Below are 23,115 nucleotides of genomic sequence, written 5' to 3'. Positions count from 1 at the left end.
AAACAATAGCTCTTATAATTAGAAACAAGAAGCAATAGTCATATTGTTTTCGTTTATGCTGACACGTAAGATTATAACAAATCTTATAACTGATTTATTCATAGATTGTTTCTATTTGTTGTGACCGCTTTAAATCAACTAAACACTTCATTAAATGTTATTTTTGAACCCTATTGATGATTTATTACTGCTATCATATTTGGGTACAAAATAAATAACAAGTCTAAAATTGATTCAGGTACTCTCAACAGGCAATAGAGTCATTTTTTTTAACATTGAAGAATGGCTATATAAGGATTTCTAGTGATTCATAAACGGTAAGTAATCTATCTATCTCTCTATAAAAAAGATATTGTTCAATAACTCTGACTGAAACGTCAACTACTCGTGTTCTACAACAGCTAGAAACCGTAACCCACAAGGACTCCTAGCCGAAGAGCCCTAGTGTAACGCCCCAGATTTGACGACTGTCCTCACTGTATCAAGACGAGTCTTTCCAGCGTGCTTATTTCCTCACTCACACGCACCCTAGGAAACTTCCCAGGAGGTCACCCATCCCAAAATTGCCCCAAGTCAAGCACGCTTAACTGTGGAGTTCTTATGTGATGAGCTACCGAAAAGAAGATGCACCTTCGTGATATGAGTAGTACCAATCAAATCTTTTAAGCCCTCTTCAACTGTTCAGTCCATTACATTGCCCAGTCTCGGAATCCCTCTCATTCCCGTGTGGATCGGTTCATTAATGTTCCCTTCACCTAGAAGCCTGCCAGGAGCCGCTCATTGTCCGTGCAACTGATGGCACCGGCGTTCACCCCCCGCCCTTTTCGGCCCCGGGCCTCACATGCCCACCAGCTTCCGCTTGGTTCATCCCCAAACCACACCGTACTAAGAGAGGTCGGCTCTGATACCACTTGTAACGCCCCAGATTTGACGACTGTCCTCACTGTATCAAGACGAGTTTTTCCAGCGTGCTTATTTCCTCACTCACACGCACCCTAGGAAACTTCCCAGGAGGTCACCCATCCCAAAATTGCCCCAAGTCAAGCACGCTTAACTGTGGAGTTCTTATGTGATGAGCTACCGAAAAGAAGATGCACCTTCGTGATATGAGTAGTACCAATCAAATCTTTTAATCCCTCTTCACCCTTGAAAGAACTTCCGGCTCGTGTGTGTGTTCTTCGATATAGATCATCACCAGGCACGTTTTATTCCATATTTTTCTGCATCACACACGTGTTATACATTGCTGTTGGTATTCATGCATAAGAAATTCGATCTGAGCCATCCCATGAAAGACCCTTTTCGGTTTTGTACATGTATGCATTCTTTATGTTAATTCACGTTTTCTTAATATGTGCAAGGGACGGCTGTCATGTTGGTGCTAGGGGGATGTGTGGGTCGGGGTTGTTGAGTGTTAGCTGATGGAGTTGAGGCTTGGTCGAGTTTTGCTGTCGGGTTGGAGGCTGTGTAGGTTTGGGGCTCGTGAGGGTGGCGCGATCGAGAGTTCTGCCCATCAAGTTGTGGGAGGGCCTTCTCCAGACCTGGACCAAACCTGGATGAGTTTGAGATGGGGTCTGTAAGGGCTCGAACCACGCTGGAGTGGCAGATCGAGCGATCGTGCCATGTTGGGGAAGGGGAGTCACGATGAGTGCTCTCTATGGACTCTCGATTCCTAGCGGTTAGAGGCTTGCATGGGGCTGGTGGATTGGGTCTGGTAGGTCCATTTGGGATTGATCTTGGTTCCTAGTAAGTTGGTTCGTGACTGGTACGAAGAGCTCGGCTTGAGGCGTGAGTTTTGGGAAGTAAGGGTGCATGAGGTGGGGAATTGTGAATGGACCGAGAGTTGGGTAGTTCTAGATAATTTAGCCGTGGGTTTAGGGGATTGGTGACAGGGTTTTTGTTAGGGATGATAATTAATTGGGAAAATTCCGGGCGAGTTTCGAGTCGATTCGGGTTAAAACCGGGACCCCGGTCCAAGTTTTTAAACGAATCGGTTCAGTTGTATTTTTGGCTCTAAATTACGTCTAGGAATATTTTTAAGTAGGTTTTTGGATGTTTTAAGAAATTTGGTAAGCTTCGGGTCAATTTTAGAGGTCCAGGGGTAAAATGGTAATTTTTGGGTTTCCAGGGGCAAAATGGTAATTTTGCACCCGGGGTGAGATTTTTGTCCTAGCAGCGCCCCGAGCACGAATCATAATATTTTTAAATGTTCTTGCATCACGTTTACGATTTTTATGCTATTATAATAATTATGGTGCATGCTTAATTTAAAGGAATTAAGTGAGGAAGTGAAGAGCACTCCGTCTCCACCGCGCCGCGTCGTTATTTTGTTTGTTTTCAGTCAAAACAAACCAAGGCATGTTTATATCTTCTTTTACTCTGCAATCAAGTCATATAGGTATTTTTAAATATCGCAAGTACATGATTTTAATGCAAGAAAATCGAAGTTGTTCATATTTAATTATGCGATTTAATTATATTACGTGCAAATACAAATTTTGAGATTTATGCGATATGGCTTGTGGTCACGTTACTATCAGTATTAAATCCGGTCCCCAGTATCGGTCCGGTCCCCAGTTACCGGTTATTTCAGTTGTTTCACCCAGTACTGTGGCAGTAGTCTGATCAGACGTAAATCCGATCCCCAGTATCGGTCCGGTCCCCAGTATCGGTCAGCTCAGTTCAGTTCAGTTCAGGGACCACTTGCATAGACCATAATCTCACCAGAAAATTTATTACAAATTATTTCAGTACATCGCTCCAAGGAGCAATTATTTTACCATGCGTTTTTCAGTTTGGCTATGCACGTATTATAATTGCTCAGGACATGATATTTTATCCCATGCAAATTTTATTGTAGTATTTACTTGCTATTTACGATATATGCATGTTGAGTCTTTAGACTCACTAGACTTGATTGTTGCAGATACTGATGATGTTGGGACCGAGGGCGGGGACCAGTGAGCTAGCTTGGGTCGGCGGTAGTGGCACCCGAGGACCTCAGTTCAGCATTTGCAAATTTTATTTTAATGCTCAAACATTTTATCGCTTGTTGAATTATTTTAAATTGTTACTTTGTAAATATTTACTTCCGCTGCTATTTTTAAACAGTAAACATTATTTAACGGTTTATTTTATGAATTTGATACTTCATTTAGTTTAAAAGAAAATTTTTAATTTTTCCGCAAATTTTCAAGCACGAATTTTCGGGCCATTACACCTAGTCCCACAAGATTCCTATTTTCGAGCAACTCCTTCCTCCTTCATGTCCATCCCTTGCATCAATTTGTCTAGGCCCTTAAACCCTCTTTAAGTAAAGTGGTATCAGAGCCATTGTAATTGAAGAAATTCTTCAGAAATTAATAAAAGTTATTCTTCTATTACGATCTTATTTTTTTTATTTTGTAAGGAAGAAGGTAGTTATACCCAGGAGAAATCCTTAAGTCGGGTTCCATAAGGCCTGTAAAGCCAAAAGATAAGGCAGGGTAAAGCCTTGACAGTATCTACCATATTCTTGAATGGATAAATTAATACGATCTTTTACGAAGAATAAATCTTCAAATAATACTAAGAACAAAGAATTAATTATTTCTGAAAATTTCGAGAAAAATATTCAAAACTGGAAAATACCAGCATCTTCTAATATGAAGATCTATAGATCTAATGGATTTAATTTTAAATCCGACTATATTATTAAAACAATTGAAGAAGCGATTCCTTTAAAAGGAGGATACGACTCATTTAGTTTATTATCTCAAAAACTCGTTAATATCCACAAGCAAAATTACAAATTTATGCATTTGGGAATGATACAAGTAGGTTTAAAACCTCTTACCAGATTAGGCCTAAATACTTCAGCTTTAATTTTGGTAAGAGACCAAAGGCATAATAAATTCGAGGATTCCTTATTAGGAATAGTAGAGTCCTCATTATGTGAAGGACCAATACATTTTAGTTGTTTTCCTAATTTTCCAATTTCTCTTTCTGATCCAAATATCATGAAAGTCCTCACCTTAAATATAAAAACTGAAGGTTTTGATATGATAGATGGAACAGAAAATGTTGTTCTATTATATAGAATTTGTTACAAGGTCATGAATTCAACGATATCTAATTTTAGAATCAATACTAATCAAATTAGTTCAAAAAGAGGAGAAACTACTCTTTTCATAACTGATATTACTAAAAGCAATATTATGATTCCTAAAACAATTAATTGGAGTCAAGTTACTTTGCCAGAAATCTGGAAAATGGAAAGTATAGCCCCTTCTCTAAAAGAAGAATCTAGAAAACTGGAAAGTATAGTTCAATATGTTGATGGAGATGTTGAAATAAAATTCTCATCTCAAAGACATCTACGAATTAAACTTCCTGAAGAAAGTAGAAATTCTACTTCTTCTATATCTGATTTTGAAAAAATTAGTATATCTGGTCTTCAAAAGACTAATGATAATGTATCTCATCCAGAATATAAAGTGGATATTCCCGAATCTAGTACTTCTAGATTTCAACGAAATTATTCTGTTAATAATAGAAAATCAGATTCCCCTACTTTTTCTGATATGGGATATAATGTTATGGTTATTAATAATAACTCTATTCAAAAAAGTTTAGATAAGATTAAAAATATTAATAAGAAAAAATGGTTTTTAAGTTGTTTAAATTCTAGACAACAAATATTATATATTTCAAGATATTCAGAATGAATTGAAGAAACTAAATTAAATTTAGATTTTTTCAAATGGATGGAAAATTTATATTTTCCAGCAAGAAATAAAATATTTCCAAATTTTAAAGATGAGTTTTTTATAAATACTCTTGAATCAACATATAAATTATATGTTCATGAAACTGGAGAAGAATCTTTTGAGATTCATCCTCCTTTTACTACTTTACAAATTAAAAAAGGTAATAAAGAAATTTATGCTACCCCTATAAAATCAGAAATAGGGCATGGTAATTTTGACCATATTATTCAACAGAATAATTTTACCAATCTTACTTTACATTCTATAAGAAATCAGACTACTAGAATTGAAGAAATTTTATCAAAGTCTAAACCAGGAATTTCTAGTGGGGAAAGTTCAAAAACTTTGATGATAAAACCTCCTCCTAATCTTAAAAAAGAAAATTTTCTTTTAAGTTCTAAAAAGGATGATGATTTTATGGAAGGTCTAATAGATCGATTACAAAAAATCAATATTAAAGAAAAAGGTTCTATTTCGGTAATTAACAAATCTGAACAACTAGATAATATTTCTAGTTCGTCAGAAGATGAAATGCAGATTAATAAAATGCATAAAGTATCAATTGTAAAACCTTTTTATAAAAAGGCAACACCTGTTGATCTTCAAATTGAAGAGAAAAAAGATTATGTTCAGTTTAATGGAGAAGCTATTACTGAATGGAATATAGATGGAAAATCTGAATATCAGATTTAAACTATTATTAAACAAATGTTAATATATTCTTCTGCAGCAAAGATAAAAGGTAATAATGATAGGCAAATTGCTCAAGCCTTTATTACTGGTTTCACAGGCCAACTTCAAGGTTGGTGGGATTTTTATCTTTCTAAAGAAGCAAAGAATAAAATTCTAAACTCTTCTATAGTTGATCTTAATGGACGAGAAGAGTCAGATGCTGTAAATACACTTATTTTATACAATTTTATCTAATTTTATTGGAGCAAATGAACTCCAATTAGATAGATCTCAAGAACAATTAATGAATCTGAGATGCCCAACATTATCTGAATTCAGATGGTATAAAGATGTTTTTATGACCAAAGTCTTAACTAGAAATGATTGCAATGCAAACTTCTGGAAAGAAAAATTTATATCCGGACTTCCGGTACTTTTTGCAGAAAGAGTAAAAAATAGATTAAAATCTAAATCTCCAACAAATTCTATAGATTGGAATATTCTTACTTATGGAGATTTATCTGCAGAAATAACTGCAGAAGGAATTAATCTTTGTAATGATATCAAGTTAAAAAGACAACTTGATATGCAAAAAGAATAAAATAAAAATATTATTGGTGATTTTTGTGAGCAAATAGGCTTTCAACCAATACAATATCCTAAAAGGGATAAGAAAAAGAAACAATTTCCTTTTAAAAGAAAGAAACATTACTTAAAAGATAAAGAAAAATCTAAAAGATATTCTAAGAAAAGGTTTAAAAAACCTATAAAAAATGATTCTAAAGTTCCAGTATGCTGGAAATGTGGAAAAATTTGACATAAAGCTAATAAGTGTTATGTCAAGAAAAAGATTAATAATCTCAATATAAACAATGATTTAAAAGAATCATTGATAAACATTCTTCTAAATAAAGAAGAAGATTCAAAACAAAAAGATTTCTATATTAATATTATTGATGAATTATCAGAATATTCTAATAGCAGTTCAGATAATGATTCTGATAATGAAATAACAGAAAATAAAATATGTGATCCAAATTGTGATTGTGACACCTGTCTCATAAATTTTATGGGATTAGAAATAAATGTTATATCAAATGAAGAAACTTTCATTTTAGATCTCATAGATCAAATTAACGATCCTATAGAAAAAAGAAAAGCTATAGAACATTATTTAAATATGGCAAATCATAAGCCTCCTAAACTTGTACTAAATACAGTACAAGAACATGAATTATATTCTTACAATAAAATATTAGAAAAGGCTAAACAAAAAGAAAGAGAGCCTACTATTTCTGAATTAAAAGGAGAAATAGATCAGATAAAATCTGAAATAAAATATTTAAAAGAAAGAGTTAATACTCTTAGTATCAATAATAACACTTGGGAAAAAGATTCGACTTCTGATGAAGAAGAAGAAGATATTTTACCAAAAAATGATAATGATCATGAAATAAATCAAATGGTATGGATCAATAAAATTGATCAGATTATTTCCGAAAAATGGTACTCAAAAGTAACATTAATTATTAATAAAAAATTTAAAATTACTATTGAAGCATTATTAGATACGGGAGCTGATGTAAATTGTATCAGTGAAGGAATTGTTCCTTCCAAATATTATAAAAAGACTACTCAATTTATAACAGCTGCTAATAAGCAACCTCTTATAGTTAATTACAAATTGTCTGATGTGGCAATATGTAATTCTGGAGTTTGTTTAAATACAACTTTTATTCTCATTAAAAATATATCTACTCCTGTGATTTTAGGAACTCCATTTTTCCAAATGTTGTTTCCTATTAATAAAATTAATGAAAAGGGTTTATATACCAACATTAAAGGTAATGATTTATTTTTTCCATTCACAACAATACCAGTTTCAAAATCTATTAATATTTTACAAAAAATAGTGTGTAATAAAGAAAATTTTATTACTTCATTAAAAGATGAAATTCATTTTAAAAATATTAAAGAAAAATTAAATTTTGAAAAAATTCAAGAAAAAATAAAAATTATTTCTGAAAATATATCTAAAGAGATATGTGCTGATGTTCCTAATGCCTTTTGGAATAGGAAAAAACATCAGGTCAGTCTTCCTTATACAGATGATTTTAATGAGGATAAAATTCCTACAAAAGCAAGGCCTATAGCTATGGGGCCTAGACTTTTAAATTATTGCAAAGAACAAATTGATAGTCTTCTTAAAAAAGAGTTAATCAGACCAAGTAATAGTCCTTGGAGTTGTCCAGCTTTCTATGTTGAAAATGCAGCCGAAATTGAAAGAGGAGCTCCAAGACTTGTTATCAATTATAAACCGCTTAATAAAGCATTAAAATGGTTAAAGCATCCATTACCAAATAAAAGAGATTTACTAAATAGATTATTTAAAGGAAAAGTTTTCTCTTCTTTTGATTTAAAATCGGGATTTTATCAAATTCTTCTAAAAGAAGAAGATAAATATAAAACAGCTTTTACTGTACCATTTGGACATTACGAATGGAATGTAATGCCATTTGGATTAAAAAATGCTCCAATGGAATTCCAAAATATAATGAATGAAATTTATAATTCATATATAGACTATATTATAGTCTATATAAATGATGTCCTTATATATTCTGATAATATTGATCAGCATTTTAAACATTTAAATATATTTATTCATGTTACTAAAAAAGCTGGTTTGGCAGTAAATCAGAAAAAAGTAAAACTTTTTCAAACTAAGATAAAATTCTTAGGACATTATATTGAAAATGGAATAATAATTCCTATAGAAAGAGCAATTGTTTTTGCTGAAAAATTTCCTGATAAAATCACTGATGTAAATCAATTACAAAGATTTCTTGGAAGTCTTAATTATATAGGAGATTTTTATAAAGATCTCGCTCAAGATTGTAAATTATTATTTCAAAGGTTGAAGAAAAATCCTCAACCATGGACTGATAGTCATACTTTAGCAATACAAAATATAAAAGAAAGAGTTAAAGAACTCCCTTGTTTATCTATTGCTAATCCAGAAGCATTCAAAATAGTTGAAACAGACGCCTCTGATATTGGATATGGAGGAATACTTAAACAAAAATTAGATAATACATCTAAAGAAATTCTTGTGAGATATACTTCTGGTACTTGGAATAATACTCAAAAGAATTATTCTATAATAAAGAAAGAAATTCTTTCAATTGTTAAATGTATTACAAAATTTGAAAGTGATCTTTTAAATAAGAAATTTTTATTAAGAGTTGATTGCAAATCTGCTAAAGATATTCTTTTAAAAGATGTTAAAGTAATAGCATCTAAACAAATATTTGCTAGATGGCAAGCTATATTAGCATGTTTTGATTTTGATATTGAACATATCTCTGGAAAATCGAATTTTTTACCAGATTTTCTAATTAGAGAATTTTTGCAGGGAGCAACCTTGGAAAACGGTTCTAAAGAGACCAGCAACAGGAAAAAAGCCTATGAATAAGCCACCTTTTAAAAGAGGTGCTAATGTTCAGCAGCCTAATATGGCTACTACAGATGAAGAGAAATTTGATTCCATTAAAGAATTCGCAGATGATCCAACTGCATATGACATTCATTATTATAATAATGCTATATTTGCCTTAAAGGGATCAAAAGAGGAATTAAAATATCCTTATCTAATTTTAGGATGTCTTCATTGCTGTCCTGTTGACAAAGATCTAAAAGGTCTATCTCCAATTAATATAGCTCAAAGCTATTTAATTAAAGATTTACAACCCATATTGGGAAGAAAAACTCGTGATTATTTTGAAACTATTCTAGTCGAAACTGGCTCAGTTGAAATCCAACATATGGATCGCAATCGCGATTTTGCATTCTCTAAAATGATTATAAAGAAAATTATCCCAGCGGCTAATTGGGGTTTACCTCTCGGACAAGCCAGACAATTAAACACTTTTCAGGCAATGCCAAATATGTTTAATTATCATGATTATATCATGGCATGGGATACAATTCTTATTTATGATAATTCTCAAAGAAAACATTCATGGTGGATTAAATTCCAATTAGATGATATTCATCAATTTATCCCTACCTGGTTCAAAACTTTTTTCTTCTCATGGGGGGTAATGCCCTCTATTTTCCCTAGAAATGTTAAAAACATATGGATTAAGTTTCAGCAAGCCAATTCACAATTCGACGGAATGACCGCAATAATTCAATTCTCCATTAATTATAATGTTCCCTGGATTATAAGATGGGAGTATGGATTACAGGATTTACCAAAAGAAAAATTTGAAATCAAATTTGCCCCTACCATTTTGATCAGAAAAATATTAATAAAATGGTGGGGAAAAAAAGACTTCTTTGGAGAAGGTAAAGCCTATGATCGACAAGGGGTAATAGCTCTTGGACCTGCCAGAGAAACTATGAAAAACATGAATCATGATACCCCAACTCAAACCACTTTACTTAAAGAACTTTTCCAACATTTGGACAAAGATACCATTACTTCTATGTTTTCAGAAGTATTTGGTGAAAAATCAAATATATCTACACAAGCATCTACCTCTTCAAAAGGAAAAGATAAAATGGAAGATGATACTACTATGGCAGAAAATGATGATCAAAATCAAGATGCACAGGATCCCTATGATGATGATAGTGATATTTTCGCATTACTTAATGCATGATTCAGTAGATGCAAGTTCGATACCACCACCGATTGAGCTGGATGCCACTACCGACTAAAAGTCTCTTGTCATATGTGTGTATTATTGAGTCTGTAATTTTTATATTTTATTGAGTACGTGTCTTAATTGTATTGGTTTAAGTATTTCGATAGTGGATGTACTGTTTGCTTTTGGAGTCTATAAGAGTAGAGGTTTTCCTTTGTAATGGACACACCGAAAAACAACTACTCTCTTCCTGAATAAAAGGTTTAATATTTCGAAGATTTCTCTCAAGCTTTGCTTTTTCAAACTTCTGCAAGATTATGTAAGTTTTAGTTTATTTCTTATAATTATATTTATGATCCACCCTTCGATTATATTATGCCATCTGCAAATTATCTTGTAATTTTAAAAAAGAAAATTAACTTAATTAAATCTCAAATTGAGGTTCTTGAGAATCAATTAAAAGACCCCGAAATCAATCCTGTTTATAAACAGTGGTTTACACATCCTCATCTGGAAAGATCCAGAATTACCTTAAAGGCTTACGAGAAACAAAGCTCACATTTAGCTGCTTAAAGTCGAAGATTAGAGATTAAATCTCTTGTAAAGTCTTGTGTAGTATTTATAAAAAACTCATCTTTAAAATTTGGAAATATTTTATTTCTTGCTGGAAAATATAAATTTTCCATCCATTTGAAAAAATCTAAATTTAATTTAGTTTCTTCAATCCATTCTGAATATCTTGAAATATTTAATATTTGTTGTCTAGAATTTAAACAACTTAAAAACCATTTTTTCTTATTAATATTTTTAATCTTATCTAAACTTTTTTGAATAGAGTTATTATTAATAACCATAACATTATATCCCATATCAGAAAAAGTAGGGGAATCTGATTTTCTATTATTAACAGAATAACTTCGTTGAAATCTAGAAGTACTAGATTCGGGAATATCCACTTTATATTCTGGATGAGATACATTATCATTAGTCTTTTGAAGACCAGATATACTAATTTTTTCAAAATCAGATATAGAAGAAGTAGAATTTCTACTTTCTTCAGGAAGTTTAATTCGTAGATGTCTTTGAGATGAGAATTTTATTTCAACATCTCCGTCAACATATTGAACTATACTTTCCAGTTTTCTAGATTCTTTTTTTAGAGAAGGAGCTATACTTTCCATTTTCCAGATTTCTGGCAAAGTAACTTGACTACAATTAATTGTTTTAGGAATCATAATATTGCTTTTAGTAATATCAGTTATGAAAAGAGTAGTTTCTCCTCTTTTTGAACTAATTTGATTAGTATTGATTCTAAAATTAGATATCGTTGAATTCATGACCTTGTAACAAATTCTATATAATAGAACAACATTTTCAGTTCCGTCTATCATATCAAAACCTTCAGTTTTTATATTTAAGGTGAGGGCTTTCATGATATTTGGATCAGAAAGAGAAATTGGAAAATTAGGAAAACAACTAAAATGTATTGGTCCTTCACATAATGAGGACTCTACTATTCCTAATAAGGAATCCTCGAATTTATTATGCCTTTGGTCTCTTACCAAAATTAAAGCTGAAGTATTTAGGCCTAATCTGGTAAGAGGTTTTAAACCTACTTGTATCATTCCCAAATGCATAAATTTGTAATTTTGCTTGTGAATATTAACAAGTTTTTGAGATAATAAACTAAATGAGTCGTATCCTCCTTTTAAAGGAATCGCTTCTTCAATTGTTTTAATAATATAGTCGGATTTAAAATTAAATCCATTAGATCTTCATATTAGAAGATGCTGGTATTTTCCAGTTTTGAATATTTTTCTCGAAATTTTCAGAAATAATTAATTCTTTATTCTTAGTATTATTTGAAGATTTATTCTTCGTAAAAGATCGTATTAATTTATCCATTCAAGAATATGGCAGATACTGTCAAGGCTTTACCCTGCCTTACCTTTTGGCTTTACAGGCCTTATGGAACCCGACTTAAGGATTTCTCCTGGGTATAACTACCTTCTTCCTTACAGAATAAAAAAAATAAGATCATAATAGAAGAATAACTTTTATTAATTTCTGAAGAATTTCTTCAATTACAATGGCTCTGATACCACTTACACAAGACTTTACAAGAGATTTAATCTCTAATCTTCGACTTTAAGCAGCTAAATGTGAGCTTTGTTTCTCGTAAGCCTTCAAGGTAATTCTGGATCTTTCCAGATGAGGATGTGTAAACCACTGTTTATAAACAGGATTGATTTCGGGGTCTTTTAATTGATTCTCAAGAACCTCAATTTGAGTTTTAATTAAGTTAATTTTCTTTTTTAAAATTACAAGATAATTTGCAGATGGCATAATATAATCGAAGGGTGGATCATAAATATAATTATAAGACATAAACTAAAACTTACATAATCTTGCAGAAGTTTGAAAAAGCAAAGCTTGAGAGAAATCTTCGAAATATTAAATCTTTTATTCAGGAAGAGAGTAGTTGTTTTTCGGTGTGTCCATTACAAAGGAAAACCTCTACTCTTATAGACTCCAAAAGCAAACAGTACATCCACTATCGAAATACTTAAACAATACAATTAAGACACGTACTCAATAAAATATAAAAATTACAGACTCAATAATACACACATATGACAAGAGACTTTTAGTCGGTAGTGGCATCCAGCTCAATCGGTGGTGGCATCCAACTTGCATCTACTGAATCATGCATTAAGTAATGCGAAAATATCACTATCATCATCATAGGGATCATGTGCATCTTGATTTTGATCATCATTTTCTGCCATAGTAGTATCATCTTCCATTTTATCTTTTCCTTTTGAAGAGGTAGATGCTTGTGTAGATATATATGATTTTTCACCAAATACTTCTGGAAACATAGAAGTAATGGTATCTTTGTCCAAATGTTGGAAAAGTTCTTTAAGTAAAGTGGTTTGAGTTGGGGTATCATATGATTCATGTTTTTCATAGTTTCTCTGGCAGGTCCAAGAGCTATTACCCCTTGTCGATCATAGGCTTTACCTTCTCCAAAGAAGTCTTCTTTTCCCCACCATTTTATTAATATTTTTCTGATCAAAATGGTAGGGGCAAATTTGATTTCAAAGTTTTCTTTTGGTAAATCCTGTAATCCATACTCCCATCTTATAATCCAGGGAACATTATAATTAATGGTGAATTGAATTATTGCGGTCATTCCGTCGAATTGTGGATTGGCTTGCTGAAACTTAATCCATATGTTTTTAACATTTCTTGGGAAAATAGAGGGCATTACCCCCCATGAGAAGAAAAAAGTTTTGAACCAGGTAGGGATAAATTGATGAATATCATCTAATTGGAATTTAATCCACCATGAATGTTTTCTTTGAGAATTCTCATAAATAAGAATTGTATCCCATGCCATGATATAATCATGATAATTAAACAAATTTGGCATTGCCTGAAAAGTGTTTAATTGTCTGGCTTGTCCGAGAGGTAAACCCCAATTAGCCGCTGGGATAATTTTCTTTATAATCATTTTAGAGAATGCAAAATCGCGATTGCGATCCATATGTTGGATTTCAACTGAGCCAGTTTCGACTAGAATAGTTTCAAAATAATCACGAGTTTTTCTTCCCAATATGGGTTGTAAATCTTTAATTAAATAGCTGTGAGCTATATGAATTGGAGATAGACCTTTTAGATCTTTGTCAACAGGACAGCAATGAAGACATCCTGAAATTAGATAAGGATATTTTAATTCCTCTTTTGATCCCTTTAAGGCAAATATAGCATTATTATAATAATGAATGTCATATGCAGTTGGATCATCTGTGAATTCTTTAATGGGATCAAATTTCTCTTCATCTGTAGTAGCCATATTAGGCTGCTGAACATTAGCACCTCTTTTAAAAGGTGGCTTATTCATAGGCTTTTTTCCTGTTGCTGGTCTCTTTAGAACCGTTTTCCAAGGTTGCTCCCTGCAAAAATTCTCTAATTAGAAAATCTGGTAAAGAATTCGATTTTCCAGAGATATGTTCAATATCAAAATCAAAACATGCTAATATAGCTTGCCATCTAGCAAATATTTGTTTAGATGCTATTACTTTAACATCTTTTAAAAGAATATCTTTAGCAGATTTGCAATCAACTCTTAATAAAAATTTCTTATTTAAAAGATCACTTTCAAATTTTGTAATACATTTAACAATTGAAAGAATTTCTTTCTTTATTGTAGAATAATTCTTTTGAGTATTATTCCAAGTACCAGAAGTATATCTCACAAGAATTTCTTTAGATGTATTATCTAATTTTTGTTTAAGTATTCCTCCATATCCAATATCAGAGGCGTCTGTTTCAACTATTTTGAATGCTTCTTGATTAGCAATAGATAAACAAGGGAGTTCTTTAACTCTTTCTTTTATTTTTTGTATTGCTAAAGTATGACTATCAGTCCATGGTTGAGGATTTTTCTTCAACCTTTGAAATAATAATTTACAATCTTGAGCGAGATCTTTATAAAAATCTCCTATATAATTAAGACTTCCAAGAAATCTTTGTAATTGATTTACATCAGTGATTTTATCAGGAAATTTTTCAGCAAAAACAATTGCTCTTTCTATAGGAATTATTATTCCATTTTCAATATAATGTCCTAAGAATTTTATCTTAGTTTGAAAAAGTTTTACTTTTTTCTGATTTACTGCCAAACCAGCTTTTTTAGTAACTTGAATAAATATATTTAAATGTTTAAAATGCTGATCAATATTATCAGAATATATAGGGACATCATCTATATAGACAATAATATAGTCTATATATGAATTATAAATTTCATTCATTATATTTTGGAATTCCATTGGAGCATTTTTTAATCCAAATGGCATTACATTCCATTCGTAATGTCCAAATGGTACAGTAAAAGCTGTTTTATATTTATCTTCTTCTTTTAGAAGAATTTGATAAAATCCCGATTTTAAATCAAAAGAAGAGAAAACTTTTCCTTTAAATAATCTATTTAGTAAATCTCTTTTATTTGGTAATGGATGCTTTATCCATTTTAATGCTTTATTAAGCGGTTTATAATTGATAACAAGTCTTGGAGCTCCTCTTTCAATTTCGGCTGCATTTTCAACATAGAAAGCTGGACAACTCCAAGGACTATTACTTGGTCTGATTAACTCTTTTTTAAGAAGACTATCAATTTGTTCTTTGCAATAATTTAAAAGTCTAGGCCCCATAGCTATAGGCCTTGCTTTTGTAGGAATTTTATCCTCATTAAAATTATCTGTATAAGGAAGACTGACCTGATGTTTTTTCCTATTCCAAAAGGCATTAGGAACATCAGCACATATCTCTTTAGATATATTTTCAGAAATAATTTTTATTTTTTCTTGAATTTTTTCAAAATTTAATTTTTCTTTAATATTTTTAAAATGAATTTCATCTTTTAATGAAGTAATAAAATTTTCTTTATTACACACTATTTTTTGTAAAATATTAATAGATTTTGAAACTGGTATTGTTGTGAATGGAAAAAATAAATCATTACCTTTAATGTTGGTATATAAACCCTTTTCATTAATTTTATTAATAGGAAACAACATTTGGAAAAATGGAGTTCCTAAAATCACAGGAGTAGATATATTTTTAATGAGAATAAAAGTTGTATTTAAACAAACTCCAGAATTACATATTGCCACATCAGACAATTTGTAATTAACTATAAGAGGTTGCTTATTAGCAGCTGTTATAAATTGAGTAGTCTTTTTATAATATTTGGAAGGAACAATTCCTTCACTGATACAATTTACATCAGCTCCCGTATCTAATAATGCTTCAATAGTAATTTTAAATTTTTTATTAATAATTAATGTTACTTTTGAGTACCATTTTTCGGAAATAATCTGATCAATTTTATTGATCCATACCATTTGATTTATTTCATGATCATTATCATTTTTTGGTAAAATATCTTCTTCTTCTTCATCAGAAGTCGAATCTTTTTCCCAAGTGTTATTATTGATACTAAGAGTATTTACTCTTTCTTTTAAATATTTTATTTCAGATTTTATCTGATCTATTTCTCCTTTTAATTCAGAAATAGTAGGCTCTCTTTCTTTTTGTTTAGCCTTTTCTAATATTTTATTGTAAGAATATAATTCATGTTCTTGTACTGTATTTTGTACAAGTTTAGGAGGCTTATGATTTGCCATATTTAAATAATGTTCTATAGCTTTTCTTTTTTCTATAGGATCGTTAATTTGATCTATGAGATCTAAAATGAAAGTTTCTTCATTTGATATAACATTTATTTCTAATCCCATAAAATTTATGAGACAGGTGTCACAATCACAATTTGGATCACATATTTTATTTTCTGTTATTTCATTATCAGAATCATTATCTGAACTGCTATTAGAATATTCTGATAATTCATCAATAATATTAATATAGAAATCTTTTTGTTTTGAATCTTCTTCTTTATTTAGAAGAATGTTTATCAATGATTCTTTTAAATCATTGTTTATATTGAGATTATTAATCTTTTTCTTGACATAACACTTATTAGCTTTATGTCCAATTTTTCCACATTTCCAGCATACTGGAACTTTAGAATCATTTTTTATAGGTTTTTTAAACCTTTTCTTAGAATATCTTTTAGATTTTTCTTTATCTTTTAAGTAATGTTTCTTTCTTTTAAAAGGAAATCGTTTCTTTTTCTTATCCCTTTTAGGATATTGTATTGGTTGAAAGCCTATTTGCTCACAAAAATCACCAATAATATTTTTATTTTATTCTTTTTGCATATCAAGTTGTCTTTTTAACTTGATATCATTACAAAGATTAATTCCTTCTGCAGTTATTTCTGCAGATAAATCTCCATAAGTAAGAATATTCCAATCTATAGAATTTGTTGGAGATTTAGATTTTAATCTATTTTTTACTCTTTCTGCAAAAAGTACCGGAAGTCCGGATATAAATTTTTCTTTCCAGAAGTTTGCATTGCAATCATTTCTAGTTAAGACTTTGGTCATAAAAACATCTTTATACCATCTGAATTCAGATAATGTTGGGCATCTCAGATTCATTAATTGTTCTTGAGATCTATCTAATTGGAGTTCATTTGCTCCAATAAAATTAGATAAAATTGTATAAAATAAGTGTATTTACAGCATCTGACTCTTCTCGTCCATTAAGATCAACTATAGAAGAGTTTAGAATTTTATTCTTTGCTTCTTTAGAAAGATAAAAATCCCACCAACCTTGAAGTTGGCCTGTGAAACCAGTAATAAAGGCTTGAGCAATTTGCCTATCATTATTACCTTTTATCTTTGCTGCAGAAGAATATATTAACATTTGTTTAATAATAGTTTTAATCTGATATTCAGATTTTCCATCTATATTCCATTCAGTAATAGCTTCTCCATTAAACTGAATATAATCTTTTTTCTCTTCAATTTGAAGATCAACAGGTGTTGCCTTTTTATAAAAAGGTTTTACAATTGATACTTTATGCATTTTATTAATCTGCATTTCATCTTCTGACGAACTAGAAATATTATCTAGTTGTTCAGATTTGTTAATTACCGAAATAGAACCTTTTTCTTTAATATTGATTTTTTGTAATCGATCTATTAGACCTTCCATAAAATCATCATCCTTTTTAGAACTTAAAAGAAAATTTTCTTTTTTAAGATTAGGAGGAGGTTTTATCATCAAAGTTTTTGAACTTTCCCCACTAGAAATTCCTGGTTTAGACTTTGATAAAATTTCTTCAATTCTAGTAGTCTGATTTCTTATAGAATGTAAAGTAAGATTGGTAAAATTATTCTGTTGAATAATATGGTCAAAATTACCATGCCCTATTTCTGATTTTATAGGGGTAGCATAAATTTCTTTATTACCTTTTTTAATTTGTAAAGTAGTAAAAGGAGGATGAATCTCAAAAGATTCTTCTCCAGTTTCATGAACATATAATTTATATGTTGATTCAAGAGTATTTATAAAAAACTCATCTTTAAAATTTGGAAATATTTTATTAAATTTTCCATCCATTTGAAAAAATCTAAATTTAATTTAGTTTCTTCAATTCATTCTGAATATCTTGAAATATATAATATTTGTTGTCTAGAATTTAAACAACTTAAAAACCATTTTTTCTTATTAATATTTTTAATCTTATCTAAACTTTTTTGAATAGAGTTATTATTAATAACCATAACATTATATCCCATATCAGAAAAAGTAGGGGAATCTGATTTTCTATTATTAACAGAATAATTTCGTTGAAATCTAGAAGTACTAGATTCGGGAATATCCACTTTATATTCTGGATGAGATACATTATCATTAGTCTTTTGAAGACCAGATATACTAATTTTTTCAAAATCAGATATAGAAGAAGTAGAATTTCTACTTTCTTCAGGAAGTTTAATTCGTAGATGTCTTTGAGATGAGAATTTTATTTCAACATCTCCATCAACATATTGAACTATACTTTCCAGTTTTCTAGATTCTTCTTTTAGAGAAGGGACTATACTTTCCATTTTCCAGATTTCTGGCAAAGTAACTTGACTCCAATTAATTGTTTTAGGAATCATAATATTGCTTTTAGTAATATCAGTTATGAAAAGAGTAGTTTCTCCTCTTTTTGAACTAATTTGATTAGTATTGATTCTAAAATTAGATATCGTTGAATTCATGACCTTGTAACAAATTCTATATAATAGAACAACATTTTCTGTTCCATCTATCATATCAAAACCTTCAGTTTTTATATTTAAGGTGAGGACTTTCATGATATTTGGATCAGAAAGAGAAATTGGAAAATTAGGAAAACAACTAAAATGTATTGGTCCTTCACATAATGAGGACTCTACTATTCCTAATAAGGAATCCTCGAATTTATTATGCCTTTGGTCTCTTACCAAAATTAAAGCTGAAGTATTTAGGCCTAATCTGGTAAGAGGTTTTAAACCTACTTGTATCATTCCCAAATGCATAAATTTGTAATTTTGCTTGTGGATATTAACGAGTTTTTGAGATAATAAACTAAATGAGTCGTATCCTCCTTTTAAAGGAATCGCTTCTTCAATTGTTTTAATAATATAGTCGGATTTAAAATTAAATCCATTAGATCTATAGATCTTCATATTAGAAGATGCTGGTATTTTCCAGTTTTGAATATTTTTCTCGAAATTTTCAGAAATAATTAATTCTTTGTTCTTAGTATTATTTGAAGATTTATTCTTCGTAAAAGATCGTATTAATTTATCAATTCAAGAATATGGTAGATACTGTCAAGGCTTTACCCTGCCTTACCTTTTGGCTTTACAGGCCTTATGGAACCCGACTTAAGGATTTCTCCTGGGTATAACTACCTTCTTCCTTACAAAATAAAAAAAATAAAATCCTTCAACTCCCCCACGTGAATTTCTCTCCAAAATCATGTGATGTGTGTGTGTGTTGGCTGATGAAGAGTCTTAGTGTGTGTTTGTGTGAGGTGTGCGTGAGTTGTGTGTGTATTTGTGAGGGTTTGTTGGCTTTTTATTCTATTTAAAACTCAAGTGTAAGCCTAGGCCCGTTTATCAAGGTATATTAGGCCCATTATGCCTTTTAGTAAATATTTAAAATATTTTGTTTAGGAAAGTTTATGAAAATAATAGCCGAGTTATCGAAAAGTTCATATTTTCGTCGATAATCGAATACTGTTTAAAAATACAACTCGGTGTATAAAATCACCTCATGTTCTAAAATTCCATTTAAAATACACCACATATTAAACAATTAAAAATAATTATTTAATAAAATATTTTCCCTAATATGACCACCGGTCTCCGTTCCTCGATCACATCTCGAATAATCTTTAAAACTCTCCGTTCCTCGATCGCATCTCGAATAATCTTTAAAACATAGTTTTATGCATTCTAGTTGAAAACCATATTTTAAACATGTAAACATGCCTACCATATTTACTAGATGCAATTAAATCAATTTAATTAAAATACATAAGAAATTTGATCATCTTGCATGCATGTGATTACGTGAACTTTAAAATTTTCGGGACGTTACACTGACACTCAAGACTTTCATATATAAGATCATCTACATTGGTGTTAAAAGGGGTGTTATAACACCCCTTTAACACCCTCTCTCCAATGACGCCCACTCACATGAGAGAGAGTGTGGGGCGTTCGAACGCCACTGTGTCAGTTTTTTTAAAAAAAAAAATTCACTAATTAGCGACGGTTTTTCAAAAACTGTCGCTATTTGCGACGGATTTGTTAAATCCGTCGCGGCACGCGGACCTCACACACGTGATGAATTTTTCTTATTTAATGCATTGGTTTAAATTTCAAATTTGTATGTTTTAAAAAAAAAATTCGGAAATTAAAAAATACTGTTAAATTAAAAATATATTATTATTAATATAAAATAATAATTCAAATTTCTTAAAAAATTTGAAAGTGAATATATTTAATTTAAATTAATAGTAAGATGAATGAGTGGACAGCGGAACCTACAAATAATGAGTGTGAATGTTAAAATGAATGTGTGAGAATAGATGTGTTAATGTAATGTGTATGTGGCATGTGGACCCTACTATTTTTGATGAAGTGGTAGGTGTTATAACACCCACCAATACAGATGCCCTAAAAACATTTTTTTTTCACAATGATGGTAAAAAGCAATTTGCCCATCTTTTAATGTTACATTCCGGAGTACAATTATCACATTCACGAAAGCGCATAACATCATATGACTTGCAACGTAAAATGCTAAAACCTTCCATAAAATATATAGGCTACAAGATTTGTCCCTCAATATCACACAATGACACATCAGAACTAATTCATGCAAACTTGAAACACAAAACACCTCAGAATTCAGACACCAAACTAACAAGACATGGACTAATAATCATGGGAGAATGGAGATTGATTATTGATGGGATATTTCTGCGCATTTTTCATCATTTTCGTAAGAGCAGCCTGGCCAAGATCAAGCTCACAGGCATTAGCAAGCTGTACCAGGTACAGCAAAACATCGGACAACTCATCCTCAAGATGTCTCTTGTCCTCCAAAGACCAGTTTGGGAGCCCCTTTTCGACTTCCCCTTTCCATTGGAATATCTCAGATAACTCTCCCACTTCTCCTACCTGTGCCAAACATGTGATAGTTAATGAATTGCAGACAAGATAAGATTAGTAGGCTAGGCCTTGTTTTAATAGTTGTGGGATATATATTTGAAAACCCTTTTGGATTTAGCATGAACTTGAATCTTGTGATATCTAATGGTCAAAGTTTTTGGTTTGGGGAAGTAGTATAATTTTGGCTTAAATTTAGGGTGACAAGACAAGACAAGACAAGACAGGAATTTAGCTTTCACGTGATGAACAAAAGAAGAAATCAGTACACTTTATTGCATAAAAAATATGTAGCTAAAATCCATAAGATTTCTTGTAGTGTTATGGAATCTTACAAAAATTTTACATGGGATGAAATTAAATAATGTTCATTGATCCAATTCAAACCCTAAAATCTAGTGAGAAATCAAGCTTTTTCCATCAACTCTCATGTTAATTTCGGGTGGACTAGTTGTGCTCAAAAGTTCATTACAGTGTTAATAAAACAAAATCAAATGAGAATCCAACATATAACATCTTTGCAAAATTCAGCGTCTCTCTAATTTTAATTTGGAAATGAAATCATGACTTACCAGAGCAAGAAGCAAGTTTCTAGGGCTGTGATACTGTTCCCAGCCTCTAACTCTAGCAAACTCTTCAAGCCTATCTCTTAGTTCTTTTAGAGAGACATCTTTAACCATATTAGGACATGATTCGTATTGGGAATCCTCCATTTTTGTTTATTTTTGTCTCCAAGTACTTGCTATATATATTTCAACAATATATGCTTCTCGTGTATCTACTTTTATAGACGAAATTTATAAGCTTTTGCTACTGTTTTGGTATTAATTAATCACATTTTTTTGACAATTTTCATGCTTAGTGGAGAGCCCTTTAGTGTTCCAACAAAACACTACACGAGTGGTATTTGGAAATATGTTCCTAAAATTCCACCATGACTTGATATCACTCAGTCTCCTACATGCTATATTCTTTCCTAGATATATAGGGGCCTAATGTTCAAATTCTATTTGCCCGTGAATAAAAAGTGCTTCTTATGAGTATATATACCGCAGAAAAATTATATTTTGATCTAATAATTTGTTCAATTTGGGTTTTAATTTGTTAAGTTTTTAGAGTTTGGTTTTTATACACAGATTTTTAGTTTTTTGGATTTAGTCAATTTCATCATCTGAAAAAAGGGCTTGAGCTACACAATTCATGTACATATTGTACAGTACGTAAAACTATTAAACATAATTTTATAATATTTTATTACAAAAAATGTATATTAGAAAGAATTTCAAATGAATGGATGATCTTTTTTTAAAAAAAATTAACATAAAAAATAGCATTAATTAAGGAAAAACCAAAAACATAATCACTAAGGGTGGGTTTTGTTTTAAATATAGTATCTATATTTGAGCAAATACTACTAGTTTGGAGATCGATCAAGTAGTTGATCCTCTTCTGAGTTCTGACTAGGATTTCATCTTTTTTTTTTATTTGGATTAGTATCCAACAATCCAAACAAAATCCCTATATTTAAAAAGAAAAAATATATGTATTGGAAAAAGACAAGCCAAATTGGGTGTGCATATCTTTGGTCATGGATTTCATTGTGGACAAACAACATCATTACCACATATTCTTGGTGGCCTTCTGATATGTAATATATTTTACACGTGCAAATGTATCATTTGAAAATCGACTCTGTAGATTTTGATGTGATGCAATACCAATTTCAATCTTAATTTTATTACATTAATTTCATGTACGGCTTAAATTCTTTGCAGCACTATATCTATCGGTTTGTAGAGTTTACATTCTTTGCAGTGTCAGAGTAGATGTCCTGTAAGCTAACTGTTGGCTATGGATTTTATTGACTCGGTTGTAATAAACAATCTTTATTTTAATATAATTCATTATTTCATG

General features: G+C 30.7%; 1 protein-coding gene across 1 annotated transcript; it reads right to left on the bottom strand.

Moving 5' to 3' along the window:
- Positions 1-20,736: 20,736 nt before the first annotated feature.
- On the bottom strand, positions 20,737-21,938 carry LOC140803897 (uncharacterized). The gene is made up of 2 exons (XM_073159738.1): positions 21,774-21,938; positions 20,737-21,213 (listed from the first exon to the last, which is right to left on the bottom strand). Exons 1-2 carry the CDS (start codon positions 21,912-21,914, stop codon positions 20,968-20,970), a joined length of 387 nt encoding a protein of 128 aa, XP_073015839.1. The 5' UTR covers positions 21,915-21,938; the 3' UTR covers positions 20,737-20,967.
- Positions 21,939-23,115: the final 1,177 nt, after the last annotated feature.

The sequence above is a fragment of the Primulina eburnea genome, chromosome 10 (assembly GCF_022965805.1).
Source record: "Primulina eburnea isolate SZY01 chromosome 10, ASM2296580v1, whole genome shotgun sequence".
Lineage (NCBI taxonomy): Eukaryota > Viridiplantae > Streptophyta > Magnoliopsida > Lamiales > Gesneriaceae > Primulina > Primulina eburnea.
The sequence above is the reverse complement of the archived record's forward strand: the minus strand, read 5'-3'. Positions and strand labels throughout refer to the sequence as shown.